The sequence below is a fragment of the Falco rusticolus genome, chromosome Z (assembly GCF_015220075.1).
Source record: "Falco rusticolus isolate bFalRus1 chromosome Z, bFalRus1.pri, whole genome shotgun sequence".
Classification (NCBI taxonomy): Eukaryota; Metazoa; Chordata; class Aves; order Falconiformes; family Falconidae; genus Falco; species Falco rusticolus.
In genome coordinates this window covers 61,949,453-61,965,442 of record NC_051210.1, presented here as the reverse complement: position 1 = coordinate 61,965,442, position 15,990 = coordinate 61,949,453, and the positions used below count along the sequence as shown (strand labels likewise).

Sequence of the window (15,990 nt, the reverse complement as noted above, 5' to 3'; positions counted from 1 at the left end):
GATTTGTAAAATGGGAAGAATATTTAGAATTGTTTGTAGTCTTATTTTCAGCATTGCCAGTACCTGAACAAAAGGTTGCAAAACTTCAGCAGGGACATGTGCAACAGATGTGCCTATTGATGCTCTAGCAAAAATTCTTTTTGATTTGCGCACTTTGGTGGGTGTAAAAGTGCAATTTGCACAAAACATTATATTTGTTTTCTAGTAAAGGGTTTCCAGTAACAGTTTGCCGGACTCTGGTGGCACTGTGCATGCATATTCATGTGATTTGAGTGGAAGTTCTTGTTCAGAGTATAGCAAAACAGGCATGCACAAAACAGTTGAATAAAATATATGTTCTAACAAATACATGCCTGTGTAGAAATTTTGTAAGTACTGTATTGATCAAATAAGATAGGGTTTCTTTTGAAAAATTGAGTGAATAGATTAGAAGTGATTTGAAGCTCCCTCATCTTTTCTGTTTCATAATTTAAACCCCTACTCCATGTTGCTGTACAGTTTTTGAGGAACTCTATAGTTCTTAGTATTTATCTGCAGGTGGCTAGAATCAGATGCAGAGACATGGCTTATTTCCATTCTAGCTGGAGAGACAGACATCTGAAGGTATTTTTCATGGCAGAATTTAAGACAATGCTCACAGTATGGGTCACAGAGTGTGTAGCAACCTTTGTGCACGATCATACAGAGTTTCTAAATCCAATTCTTGGTTTCAGTACTATACGCAAGTTTATTTGGTAATATACTTCAGGGAAAAAGTTCTTTTTCTTCATTAGCATCTGTCAAGTCATAGAATTCAGTTTACATAGTAGTTGTACTATTGACATTTTCAGCTGAAGCTTATTTTATTTACAAATGATGAAAAAGAGACTACTTCAGCAACGGAATTGAAATCTATTCCACATAACTGGCTGTCAACTTTCAATAGCTTTACTCGCACTCAGAGAAGCCATAGGGATTACACACGGTGTATAATAACCAGTTCCTAATTGTATACATATCTTTATATACATAATATATAATACAGCACCAACAATTTTTCTGTGGTTTTCTGTAGCAAGAGCAGTCAGAGAATAGCCAGTTTTCTATACTGAAACTGCTCATTTTGAATGTAGAATGATTACATTACAAAGTCAAATCTGTGATAAACTCCATGCATGTTTGCTTAAGGTGCATTGCTCAGACATACAAAACAAGACTATTACTTGTCCAAATCCTCTAGAAGGTGAGGGCTACCATTCCAAAACTAATGTAGCTACATTTTTGCATAATTCCCTGATGATCCTTGTTGATCCAAGACCAGCTTCTAGCGTTTTGTGTTATTTTTACTTTAGGTACAGAAATAAATAAAAAGAAAGCACAGATAGCGGTCTTGACCAAGACCCTCCAGAGAGGGTAATGTACACTAAAATTCATGTGTAAAAGGCAAAATGAATGATACAGCATTACTGATAAAATTTAATGACATTTGCTAATTGCATTTGCAAATTACATTTAAAAAGCAACATAAAACTATATTGCTATTTGACAATAATGTTTAGAAAGTGTTAGAAAAGAAATTAAGAAAAATACAGGTTTGAAATTGAAGTAAGTTGTTAAATGAGCATTTTTCAAGCAAGTTACATCTTGGCAGAAAGACATTTAAAGAAGACGAACATTTTTCAGAATTCTGTTCCTGATGTTGTTTTCCAGTAATCAAAGATAATATTTTAAATTAATGCCATTTTAAATTAACACAATCTAAAGCATAACATAAAGAACAAGGAGGTCTATATCATGCTTTAAACAGATCTTCAGGATCTTTAAGCAGATATTTAGCTCATGCACTTGCATAAAATTTTGTGGTATTATAATAAAACTTTAAAAGTAAATACCTGGAATTTTTTACCTATTTTTTCCCCTGCAGTCAGTATAGCATATTTAGCTTGGGGCAAATCTTATCCCACTTGGAGTCACTGAAAATATTCATAAAACCTCATCACTCTTTTGACCAGATTAAGATTTCATAGTCTCCAAAATAAGATAAATTGTTAGAGAGATCCTGATGTATACAGATATAGCAACTTAGTATTTATACATGACAAACAAATATACAAACAAATGGTTGTGAAAAAATAAAAAAGAAAAAAGAAAAAAAAAAGAAAAAAAGAAAAAAAGAAAAAAAAAAAGAAATGCAAAGATATCATGATGTCTAACCATGAGTGATTCTCCAAAGGAAGATTTTCTGTGTCTCAGTAGTCTAGTCAAATTTCTAAATAAAGCAGTCATTAACTGAATACAGGAGGACCCGTTTGCCTGTGTAATTGAGAGCCAAAAAGTCTCTGATTAACTGTTTTGAAAAGGATACCAAAAAGAGAGAATACTTTCATTTGAAAGGCATGGAAACAATTGTGCTATAAAAGTTCTGAGCAAAACAGTAATTCAGGAAAAACAAAGAAATAGTCAATAGCCACCACTGAAAAGGAAAAATATTGTAGTTCTAGAAAAGTCCTGTATTAGGATACTTTCAAAAAACACATTTCTCAGTTATCTTTAATAAAGTCTGAAAATGCTAAAATTACAATTACTGGCATGTGAACACCAGTTATACACAATTATTTATATTAGTCGCAACCAGAAGACTGAGAAGCTTCAAGGAGTCTTAATCAAGCTGGACTAGAAGGCAACGCCGTAGTAGATTAAAACTGAGGAGTGCCCACTGAGACACACTGGTGTGTGGTCGTGCTCACTGAAGGAGACACGTCCTATCCACCTTGAGACTCCAACAGCCATGGTGTCAATGCAAGAGAGAAGAGTCTGGGCAGCTCAGCAAAGACCTGTTTTCCAAAATCAAAGAATGCATCATAAAGATTGAGAGTTACCTGAAAATGGAACAAAAATCCAGACCAGTACTACTGCATTCCCTTCTTGTCCTTTATCAGCATAGGACAGGACTCCAGCCTTTGCAGCGCAGCTTCTGGCCTCTTCCCTGCGCCACAGCCTGCTGTCTAACGCAGCTGCACAGACACTTCTCTAATCTCACGTGTGCAAGAACTATGCTCTGATAGTCCTTCTCTTACTACATGGAGAAGTCAGGGGGGAATGAAGAGGAAAAAACTTTTTGGCAGGACCCCACACTCAGGCCATTCTTGGAGTTGCAGTATTTCTACTTCCACTCAAAAGGCTGTGTTTGTATCTGCCTGTATATTTTAAAGGTACTGCCAACATACAAACAATAATTAAAAAAATTAATTTTAACCTGATATATATCATATACTAAATACTAATACATAATACTAAAGAAAGTAGGATTTATTTAGAAGAGTGTTTTAAAAAAAAAATCAAATACTAGCAACAGGAGTTCAAATGTGTTTGAGCTGTTGAACTATGTGTGTACACATATGGGTGTGTCTCGATTGCTGAAGAATTCAGATAAGTAGACCTGAGGAATCCAGAGATTAATTACACAAGACATTAACTACAGTATAATATACATATTATATATCTGTATATATACAGAGCCTTTCACTTCTAGATCACTGAATCAAATTCAGTAAAAGAAGGCATGAGAAGTGTCCGTAGGCCTGGATAACTAGGCAGTTAGTGTTACTTTACTATAGTAGAGTGTGCCAAATCCAAACAAACAAATGTATTATTTTCCAGACATGGAATACAGAGTTACTTTTTAAATTTTTAAAAATCAAATCCACAGAGACCTGCTTGTCCCACAAAGTGAGGAAACCTGTAGTGAGGTGTGAGATTTCCTGCTTCCATTTGTCATGTAAATAACTTGGGGAAGAATTTTTTTCTTTTTTTTTTCCACTCAGTTTTGTTGCATTGATAAAGGTTTTTATCCCTCATCTGTTTTTCAGCAGGTTTTCAAAGACACTCCAATACTGTAACAAGGAGGCATTTCCCACATGCTGCTCACAGAATGGACTACATGGACTTTGAGGATGATAGCCGTGGATGGCGTTTTGATATGGACATGGTGATAATCTACATTTACTCTGTCAACTGGGTAATAGGATTTATTGTGTTCTGCTTTCTTTGTTATTTCTTTTTCCCTTTTTAGTCTGTAGTAACCACAGTTAAGGAAAACAGCAGTCACGAGCTACAATAATGTGAATAGAAAAAACTGAATAAGGCAAAATGTTTGTTTGATATTGCATTTTTATCATTCAGAATTGTAATAGACTTCATCCAGAATGCTGTGAGGCTGTCTGATACTTTTGCTACGTATGACAAAGTACCTGGGTTTGGTTCCACATACAATGTGAATCCAGATTATGCTTCATTCAGTGGGAGTTTTGCCTTGGTTTTCGTGGGAACAGGATTTACCCCAATGTATGAAATAGTTACTCTGTAGAAATATGGAATCGTACTTGTTCTTAGGGGAGTTCTATGTACTACAACAGAATATGATCCATAGAGTCATTGTGGGGTTTGACTCTTATGTTAACACACTTCACTCACTCATTGGCGCTTCAATTCCTCATACATAAAAGCAGTAAAGATGCTTCCCATTTATAGTCAGATCTTTTGGGAACAGGAGATTGTAAGCAGTGCAGTGCTGCACAATGCATTATATAGACATTTGCGAGAGCTATTTCAGTGGTATAATCCAAATCCTGGAAAATTTTGACAATTGATCGACCTGTCAGCATTCTACTTTGGAGATGTGCTGTATTCAGTGCCTGAAATTTTGACCCTGTTAACCAAAAAGAGAAATACTGCAGTGTGCTGACAGTTCATATTTTCAGCAAATGGCAATCATAAAGAATCAACTAACAACCCCAAGTTCTGCACATTAAAGGGACTATTTTTGTGCGGATTCCCAGACTAGCACCGTACCTTTTTTTACCCATCCAGATGAGTCTGTCTGGATCCAGCAAGACACCTAATGAAAGGCAAGCAGCGGGCCTGCTGCCTCTGGTGCCACGAGACACTAAGCCCACTAAATACTGGAGAAAGAAGCATTCTTCAGTGTAAGAAATCAGTATCTTTATTAAATTGCTGTAACAATTTGAGGATACTCTCAAGTGTGGGCTCACCAGGACTATGTCTCCAGGGACCTCACATGTTGATTTGCACCTTTCATGTGAAACAATCCTAAAGCACTTTATAGTTATTCTGTATATAGATTGCTGAGTAAATAGCAAACTGCAGCCAGTTCAGCAATCACTCCATACTTGCTGCTTTACACAGTATTTTCAAATGAAAGTGAAAGAGCATCTATTATGTTATAAAAGAGTATTAGAAACTATTGTGAGAATCAGGTGCTGAAGAATGGTACAAAGTAGTTCAGGGGCTTATTTTTCAGGAAGGTATAAGGAAGTTTTTATTTCTAAGGGCATGAACCTGCCAAGTACGCTGTGGTTTCATCTAGAAAAGCATTTGAGTGTATGTATGTAGTCCCTCTGGTATCAGGATTTGTGTGGGAGACCTGTGGTTTTTCAGTAGGTGGTGTACTCCCCTGTTCTAGCAGAGAACAAGGAGAAATGTGTTGTGGAAGGTACCATCTGCCAAATGTGATGAAATAGAAGGAATTCAGGAGTTTTATTAAGCATGTGCTTACAGTTATTTACTGAAGCTGAGCCAGCATGGTCAGTCTTTTGTAGGCTATAAAGGGATCAGCACCAGAAACTTTCACTTAATCTGAAAAAGAGCAGTATATTGGCTACTAATATTTAGTTTTCTTACAGGCTGCATAAAATTATCTCTTTGAGAATATATGTGCAAAATTAAAATGTACAAGTCTAGCTACACTAATTGGACTAAGTAACTTTTGCCATCTTTTTTAATATATACAAATCTAAGAAGGTATAATAATTGAAATTCACCATCACCACATTTTCATGGTTGTGACAGAAATGCATTTTCTGTAATTACAGTACACCTAGTTACTTTGTCTCTACCTAAAAGTGATTGCCTCTATTACTGGTGGCATTAGGTATAATGTTTTAAAAGCTTTAACACTGTAGTAAAGCACTTGGTGAATTTCCCTCTTTATTAGGGGTTTTAGGTCATAGGCTCATGTCTTGCTACATGCAAATGTGTAGGTTTGTGTCCTCAAATATTATCAATTATTCAAAACGTTTTTCACATCTGTGTGAGGACTGGGATTCTAACTGCAATTTTTGACTTTCTCTCTAATCTTATTAATTTACTGCTCCGTCTCAGCAAAGAAAGGGACTGATGCACTTGTTAAGCCAAAATTGCTTCTACCTTTTGATCTCAGAAAATACTGAAATAAAAAGATGTCATGAAAAATGACTTTAACTTAGCTGACATAGTCTGAAGTTCCAGTAATAATGTAATTTAAAATTATTTAACCAGGATATCTGATAAAGCAATATCCTTGAGTAAATATTCCAAAATATATGGAAACATAAGAAATGTAGTATAGGTACTAACTAATAATATAAGAAAAAGTTACTTACATAATTTTTAATAGCATGTTACCATGGTTTTATTCTGAAAAAGACAACAAAGGAGAGTAAAAAAATCCAATGTAATATTGGCCCTTTTTGTACATTTACAGCAAGAATTGATGACTGAGGATGGCTGCATTTTCCTAAATCTAGTAGAAGTGACAATTTTGTACAGTATTTCTAACTATGTAACTGCCTTTTATCAAGGCCTAAACAATAAACTGTTTCTTGGGCTATATTGTTTAATTTTGTATTGGTTGTTATTAATTCCAGGGGACAATTAGTTTTAAAAGATTATAAATGTACATAATGAAGACTGTTGCAGCTCTGAGAGACATCCTTCATAGGGAAACACTTAAAAGGCATAGAGTGGAGGTATTTTTTTTTCCTTTATTGCTTTTTTTGAGATACATACTTTTGTAAAAATACAATAACAATTCAAATGCCCAAATTTGGTTTTCCTTCAAGCCTGTCTGTAAAATACAGTTGATATATGTGGGAGCAAGAGCAGGTTCTTTATAAGCAATTCTGTGGTTAAATTGATCCTGTTCTGCAAGCTTGTCTTTCTTATCTACAATAGTATTAAAATGTTTGCAATAAAGTTTGAGTTGTTTGTAATATTTTACAGTCATTTCACTAGATTTTGCTTGGTGGAATTAAATTTTAATATTTTTTTCAATCAGTGTCTTGTTTATTATCCTATCTATTCTGTTTCTGCTTGGGGTACAGCTAGGGTCTGTTGACTTTTTTACTACTGTGATTAACTCTTCTCATACTAGCAGCCTTTTATTTGTTTCAGTACTTGCCAGGAAATGGTCAGCTTTTATCAGAAGTCTTGGGGCAAGGTCGGGATCTTAACACATTCTGATAATGAAGTGCTGGTGCTGGTGCCGTTCGTCAGTACCGATTAACTGTTGCAGGCAACAGAAGCCCAGGAAAAGGCTAAGCTTGGCTGTGACAGGCAAAGGGGTTTTGTGCACACTCAGAACTTTCTTGCCTAGCAGTGGGTATGTTTGTAGCTCTCCTACCTGCCCAAGGCCCAGTCATCTTGCTTCTCTCACACAATTAAAAAAAAAAAAATCCCAAGCAGTAGCTGCACAGGGAGTAGCTGCTGTGAAGCACAGTGGATTGTTTCACAGCTGTGTACCTGACCACAGAAACTGAGATCTAAGTTAAGCTTTTACCAGTACCCTGCATACACACCTGAAATATTTGCTGTACGTTAACAACAGCATTAGCACAGTTACTGATATTGGATGGAAAAGGATGGTGAAGAAGCTAGGTTTCTTTTGTCATTTTTAGAGAAAAGAAGTGCTGATAACATGAACTTCTAGGAGGAAGGTAGCTATTGTAGCTATCATGTGACAAGTAATTGTCTCGATGGTGTGTAGTGTGGCTTTTGTGGATATATTTTAATCATCTGTTGTCCTTGGCAATCCTGACCACTTCATAACAGAGGATGCCCAGTCCCTTCTGGGGAATTCCAGGTCTGTACAATGGGAGTCACAGGCAGATGGAAAAGGTGAAGGTAGGACACTGGGAGCATTCTGCTGGTGTTTAGACCCACACCCAGGAGGATGCTAGGAGAAAGGAGGCAAAATACTCTGGATTGCTCTGGGCTAGATGTGGAGCAACCTTAGAGATACTCTTTATTTATCAAAAAGTGCTAAGACAGTAATAGCAGACAGCGAGGTGGATTTAAAACTGAATAGCTAAGCTCAGAGGGTTTTAATCAGTGGCAGAGAGTCTGCCTGGAGGCAAGTCACTAGTGATGTACCCCAGGGGTCAAAAATGGGTCCTGTCATGTACATCATCTCCATTAAAGATGTGGATGATGGAGCAGAGGATACTCTCAGCAACTTGCCGAAGACAAAACTGGAAGGAGTGGCTGATACATCAGAGGCTCATGTTGCCATCCAATGGGACCTGGACAGGCTCTAGAAATGGATGCCCCAGTATGTGCTGCAAGTCACCCAGCTGGAAAGCAGGACTGTAGAAAAGAACCTGATGGGCACCAAGCTGAATATGAGCCAGCAGTGCACCCTTGCTTTAAGACAGCTACTGGTATTCTGGGATGCATTAGGCAGAGTGGGACCAGCAGGTCAAGGGAGATGTTCCTTCCAGTCTACTCAGCACTGTTGAGGCAGCACTTGGAGTGCTATGTCCAGTTCTGGACTCCTCTGTACAACAAAGATGCAGAGCTACTAAAGAAAGTCCAGCAAAGGGCCACCAAGATGATTAAAGGACTGGAGTATCTCTCTTATGAGTGATTCTGTGCAGTCATCACAGAAGACTTAACCAGGCTGGAAACAGAAAAAGTGGATCCTTCAGTAATGGGCAAATAAATCAGAAAATTCCAAGTAGAACATCATGGTTTCCCTTAATAACACAAGGCAGTACATTGCCTCAGTTTGGCCTTCCTTCTAAAGGCACCTGATGCAGAACTGAAAATCACCTTTCTCCAAAACAGGTTCTTCAGGATTTCTCATGCTGGGAGCCAAAGCCTGATAAACCTTAAATACACCTCTTTATGGTGGATTTCAGCAGTGATCCAGATCCCAGCACAATCAACTGGAGCCGTCATTGTAAATACCTACTTTCTCATACATATCTGCAACTGGATTTTTGTCTTACAGTCTTTTTCCATTGCTGTAGAACATATTCTGATCAAATTTCTGAAATTAGTTTTCAGAATTTCTTGTGGCACAAGCACGTTCAAATTTCATATTTACTTACGCTTGATTACCCTATGATGGAAAGTAAACTAAACCTCCAGTGTCTTAGACATGTTAGGATTTCTTTGTTGCTGTGATGTAACCCTGAAAAATACACACTGTCAAAATTAACTTAATAAAATAACTTAGTTAAAAATAAGTCAAATTAAAAATAACTTAATAATAATCTATTTCATTTTCCATCAAACATTTTCTTCGGCTGAAATATTTCTACATTTCCAGTAAAGCATTAAAATGTTATCCTATTTGAAAGTACTTTCCAGTCTTATGCTGTGGAAGTTTAACCATAAAATGTAGTGTGTAATTTAGGACATATCACTGTTTGGTTGACTACATTTTTACAGAGTGATTTCTTCTTTTTTAAAAAAATAATGTTCCTGAAAGACTGAAGGTATGTGTAATTCCATGTTGTAATTCCATTACTTTGTTACAGACAGATCTGGAGAAAATGTGCTGAATAAACTGACAAATCTGATCTGAGGAATGCTTGTGGGCAAGTCAGCAGATTGACACTCTAAAACAAAAAGCACTAGGTCTTGTTTCGCAAGGAAAGGCTCTCAGCAGTACAGAGTTACGTAGGAGACCAAATGGCTTTCCTTGCCCTCTGAATGCAGGGCACTCCACATACTCAGATACACAGTCTCCATGGGCATTTCAGGATCAAATTTTGTCCTCTAATGCACAAGTGTCCCGTGCAACTCCTTGGAAGTTACCCAGGGCATCTGATGGCAGACATTGATTTTCCTTTTCTTCTTCACTAAAACATTCCCAAATATTGCCAGTTTTCTTAAGGTCTTTTGCTTGACCTGTGACTGCTGAACTCTACCCAAAGCAGACAAGATGATGTGCTATTATTTTTCATCACTTTTTGCCCTTTGGGGCTGCTCTTCCATTTCAATCAGTTGATGTGCTGAGGCTTGACATACACCCCACCCCACCCTACCCCCGAAATTCTGAATCAGTGACCTAATTTATTTTGTAGCCTTTAAAGAAAATTGTGGCAAACCTACACGGAAGGAAAATCTATACCCTGCCAGAGAAGTGCACAGAACACTTTGTAGCATTAAATATAAACAAAACACCAAGATCACTTCAAAGTGACTTCAAGGTCCCTGTATAGAAGTTCTCTATAAAGTATTCCAGGAGATAGAGCATGGTTGGTTCTTGGAAGGAACCAGCCATGAAGGTGTAAAGTAGCAGATGAGCAAAAGACAGCAAAGCTGCCACCGCCAGGGAGGTAGTGGATAGCTGCACTGGGTAGCAGTGACAAGTACTGGATCCCTTTCAGCCTGGCCTAGAAAAAGGAAGGTTGGTGTTAAAACAGCACAAAGCTAGTCTACTGCCCACTGCCTAGAAAACAGCTGACTATTCCCTCAGCTTCATTTGAGGCTGATAGGAAATAAGAACAAGAACAGAAGAGTAGCTTATGAACCTATTTGTTCATCATATCTGTGAAAATGAAAGCCCTGGAGGTCCTGGCTCAGCCTGCCTGGACCTGGTTTCCTAAGGGCTCTCAGAGGCATAAGACCTTCACACATTCATCCTTGGGTGGGAAAGCATGCTCCTTCATTCAGGATTGCTCACGAGAAATGAAAAATGTTACTACTGAAAAAGACCCTACAGGATTGTTTGAAATTTCAAATATACCTGTTAGCACTTCCTTTAATATTGAGCAGCAGTCAGTATCCCATATGAATTTAACTAAGTAGTTTTTGAGTTTCAAAAATGTTCTAGACTTCAGTACTACAGCATATCCTAACTAGATACGCCTCTGGCACCCATCAACAATGCTGCCTTCTCAACCAACCACATTTTTTAATGTCCATTCTACTTTATCGATTTGGAAAGACTCTTTCAGCTTCATGCCCTTGACATCTCAATACTACTTTACAGGTGAAATAAAACTGTTCCCATGATTTCTAGATTGACGTTATACAAATGATACATAAACTATGATAGTGTATTATTGGTGGCTTATTTAAATTTGCAGTTTGGTTTGCAAGATGAGAAAATGCAGTAATTATATTCTGGCTTTTCACTAGATATCATTTTAACTTAATAATAATCCATTTCATTTTCCATCAACCAGTTTCAACATTCAGTTGAAATATTTCTACATTTCTGGTAAGGCATTAAAATGTAATCAGGCAATCACTTAAAATATACTCCATATGTAATCTTTTATCCTCAAACAAGATGATGAAGCAGAAAAAGCAAATGCCACCAATAAAAAGATCATGGTAAATCATTTGATACTGATACAAGCATTAAAATTTAATTATTTAAAATCATTTTTACCCTGTCATTTACAAAAAGTATTGTAATGCTAATCATGCAATGTACTCCACTGTTTCTGAGCCAGAGAATGAAATTCAGACTGAGCAGAAGGGATATCTGATGTACATCCACTCATCACCTGAACAAAATAAAGGATGTCAGATATTGACAAAAATCTAGATGGCCATCCTGTTCAATGCAAAGTGAAAAATAGTACTTTAAAGAATCCTATGTAATCCCAATCTCCCTAAAACAATCCCTGGTTTGGGGGTATTAACTTTATATAATCAGGTTGCTACCCGAGAAATATTGCTTAGACTTACAATCAAAGTGTGAAAATAACAGAAATTCACGAAAGCTTGTCCTTAACCCATGCAGATTATAAATCCTTGGGGATGTACATGATTCCAGAATTCACTAGCACTCATAGCATGGCATCTGATGGTGCCTGAAAGACAGCATGTTCCAATTAAAAACATATGAGGTAAGAACATGTTTCTCTTGCAGATGGTTCTAGCTAGCTAATGTATGCATTTCAGCTGTCAGAAGTTAAACTAGTTCTAAAATAATTTGAATTAGACTTCAGGGGAGTAAGAATATGCTAATTTTCTTATCAAGAAGAGAATGTTTGCACAAAGTTAATGTTACAGGCAATTTATAGCCCTATCTGGTTTCATTTAAAGAACTGGACCCCACTTTTTATCTTTTTAAAGACATCTGAAATAAATGAGCATAGAAGTCAATAACTGGCTGTGTGGTCACAGATTTTTCCAATGCACATAGTGCATTTTTATATGAACAGCAATTGCATGACCTACAATTTGTCTGATAGTTTTGTATTATACTCATCTGGGAGTTAAGGCTCCCAAACTCATTTTTATTTGTCATCTAGACTGTGACTTAAATTCTAAAGTACAAAAAATGACATAATGGCATTAGATTACCAAGACGTACCGGTATTTTTCTGTAATTCTGCTTAAGACAGGAATACAGTATAATGATAACAACAGCATAACTTGAGATGGCCCTCTCTTTTCGTATCTATAATTCATAATGTGCCTTATTTTCAGGGTGATTTACAGGTCAAATTCTCATTATTTTTAATCTCTAAAAACAAGTTCTTCAGAACTTCCATTTTCCATGCAGAGTCTAGTAGCAACAATGCTCAATGTGCAAAGCACTGAGAGCTTGTCAAGTGAAAGGGATTTTTACAAGCACAAGATGATATTTAAATGCAAGTATTACAGTGTTAATCCAACAGGTTAACACGTATTTTAACAACAGTAACTAAATTATCATTACTATCATAATTTAAATCAAAGGACAGCCACATTATACATACGTGGCTTGTGTAGATATGAACTAAATTCTTTACTGACTTAAAAAGAAAAAAAAAAAAAGCTGGTTTAGTGTTTAGCATGTACTGCTTTACAGAAGTTTAAATTAAAAGTTTTTCAGGATTTGTCTTGACCCCTTGGTCAGGAGATTTCTGAAAGATTCCCACTAGCCTCCATGTACTGCTTAGCTAAGTACCCTCAGCAGGAAAAGGAGAAAATATCTAAACCTTTAAATAGTGCAGATTGCAGATTGCTTCAGGGAACAAAATATAAATCACAGTGTGATTTATTAAACATTTTAATGGAGTTTTTACTCACAAGAACATGTCTAAGCTTTTTAACAAGAAGTTAAGCAAGCCAGCAGTTATTGCACAAATCTAAGAGTAAGGAAGACTTCCCATTGTCAGCATCACCAGGGACCAGCAATGTGATCATAGCAGTCAGACAACTTCTGTTGTACGAAAGAGTGCTCATAAAAACTGTTGAGCTGTCTTTTTGAAAAGCACTCTAAGTGTAATTCAGCAATACATTAGAAAAACAGTGCAATTGTGATATATGGTGAATATTAGATTTTTTTTTTTAAATGAAATTACTCACTTTTTAGTCATTAATAATGGGTGGATTTCAAAAGCAGGGTAACAAATTATTTAAAACATAATGAATGGTATCATATTTTATAAAAATCTTCAAATGCAACAACTGTAATTCATTTATGTTTCTTCCTGAAAAATAAAGCAGTGAGTCCAACCACTGCACAGTAACCAAATCATGGTGTACCTAAAATCAAGGACTTGAAGGAAAAAAGGACAAGCTGTAGTAAAGAGAACCTTCCAAACAGGTAAGGATGAAGTCCTGACTCAGCAGTGAAAGTTGTCTATCAGCCTCTAGTTTTTAACCTACTGTTATGGGCAAATCCAGTCTCTCACTAGTCCTTTTGCTGTGCTGCTGCAACAGCCATACTGCAGCTGAAATTGCTGTGCTCTACTCCGCTTTTAGTGCAGGAATCCTCACATGGACCAGAGCCAGCGGAGCTGGCTGTGTGCAGTGCGGCTTGGCACTAGGAATCATACAGATGGCAGGGACCATGGTCAAATGACACTGCACACTGCCCTTGCACTGCCAGAACAGGCTCTAGGGGACTGTTCAAAAAGTGGAAATTAAGTGGCTGCAGCTCTCCAAATAAATCAGGCCTATATTCTCCCAAGGTCCTGGACACCTGACTCCCCCTAGAATAGCAGCTTCTGTTATGTGTAATGATCTGTGTGCTTGTCACTGATCATGGTAATATTTTTCTACAGTGTCGTGGCCAAGAGCATTTCTGGGAAAAGGGTTTAAATTTACCCTCCTAGAACCAACACTTCCCTTGTCCACAGCAAACGCCCCAAGTACTAGGTGATTGTGTAGGCATGTGAGGCGGGGGCAGCAGCAATGTACTGTCCAGAAAGATACTGGATTATGGTTGGACTCAATGATCTTAAAGGTCTTTTCCAACCTAAATGATTCTATGAGTCTATCTGAATTTAAATACCTTATTAAGTGCAGAAGATGGAGTTTCTATGTTCCTGTGTCATAGAAATGTAATCTTCTAAGTTACATACTTTAGTTGGGGGTATATGGGAGAAGGGGAAAAGAGGGAAATGTAAGTCTCAGATATGCCTTTCATGTTTTAGGGGCTGATTCCCCCAGTCACCATATGACTATGGTGAATCCCATTCTGCATCTGATCTTCTCGGAATTCTGTCTAAGTCCTATTTCGAATTTCAGTTCCCTTGGTAAATGCCTGGCTTGAAGATTTGAGTATGTTGATACTTTGAACCCTTTTTAATCATGATTCTTCATTAATCCAGCTCCTAGAAAACAACTTTTCTGGTACAAACTTTTTTTGTTTGTACTTTAAAAAAAAACAGCCACCAACATCCCAATGTTCTAAAAGCAGCAACAGCGTGATGAGGCTACTTTCAGTACCTTTCTGTGAGGTCCCATAAAAATTAAATAAAAGTTAAATTCTGCTAGAACCGCTTTCTATTTAAAACTTCTTAATAATTAATTAATAAAATAGTAGATTTGAATGTGCTTACTGGGTTTTTTTATATGTTGTTATATATAGGGGAAAGTATAATTACTAAGTGTATTAAAACCACAGTATATCAAAATAAAAACCTGATTAAAACTCTGGAGATACTTCTCTTTTAGATTTTAAATAGTCCTAAAGAAAAATATTGTGGTGATCAGTGGACTGAAAGCAGCCCTGCAGAGAAGGACTTGGGGATACTGGTGGATAAAAAGCTGGATGTGAGCCAGCAATGTGTGCTCACAGCCCAAAAAAGCCAAGTGTATCCAAGGCTGCATCAAAAGAAGCACGGCCAGCGGGTCAAGGGAGGTGGTTCTACCCCCCTACTCCACCCTGGTGAGACCCCACCTGGAGTGTTGTCTGTGTCCAGCTCTGCAGTCCTCAGCACAGCAAAGACACAGACCTGTTGGAGCAAGTCTAGAGGAGGACCATGAAGATGATCAGAGGGCTGGAGCACCTCTCCTATGAGGAAAGGCTGAGAGAGCTGGTGTTGTTCAGCCTGGAGAAGGCTCCAGGGAGACTTTATAGCAGCCTTCCAGTACTTAAAAGTGGGCCTACAGGAAAGATTGGGAGAGACTCTTTATCAGGGAATGTAGTGGGATAGGACAAGGAGCAACAGTTTTAAACTGAAAGAGGATAGGCTTACATTAGATACTAAGAAGAAAATCTACTGTGAAGGTGGTGAGACACTGGGAGAGGTTGCCCAGAGAAGCTGCAGATGCCCCATCCCTGGAAGTGTTCATAGCAGGTGATAGGATGAGAGGAAATGGCCTCAAGTAGTTCCAGGAGAGGTTTAGGTTGGATATCAGGAAATATTAGGGAAAATGTCTTCACTTAAAGGGTTATTGAGAATTGGAACAGGCTGCCCAGGAAAGTGGTTGAGTCACCATGCATGGAGGTATTTGAAAGACATGTAGACGGGGCACTTAGGGACATGGTTTGGTGGTGGACCTGGTTTTCTTAGGTTTGCAGTTGGACTCCATGATCTTAAAGCTCTATTCCTTAATTCTCTGATTCTTGCCTTTTCAGATTGGAACTGATTATTCTTTCCCCTTAACTGCTGGTGTTTTGGGGACTTGCCTGTGGTACTGAAGCCCAGCCCATGGGAAGAGGTCACGCAGAGCGGCTGTGTTTCTGGCTGCACCCTGGAGAGCTGCCAC

The 15,990-nt window shown here is 37.6% G+C and overlaps 1 protein-coding gene across 2 annotated transcripts in view; it reads left to right on the top strand.

Moving 5' to 3' along the window:
- RNF180 (ring finger protein 180) overlaps positions 1-7,089 on the top strand; it is a 72,655-nt gene extending 65,566 nt beyond the window's left edge. The window contains exon 6 of one of the 2 annotated variants that reach the window (XM_037374112.1): positions 3,852-7,089. In XM_037374112.1, coding sequence (XP_037230009.1) covers positions 3,852-4,051 — 200 coding nt within the window. In that variant the 3' untranslated portion in view covers positions 4,052-7,089. Of the gene's footprint in view, positions 1-3,848 lie in introns of both variants that reach the window. The other variant, XM_037374111.1, reaches the window with a different exon arrangement.
- Positions 7,090-15,990: the final 8,901 nt, after the last annotated feature.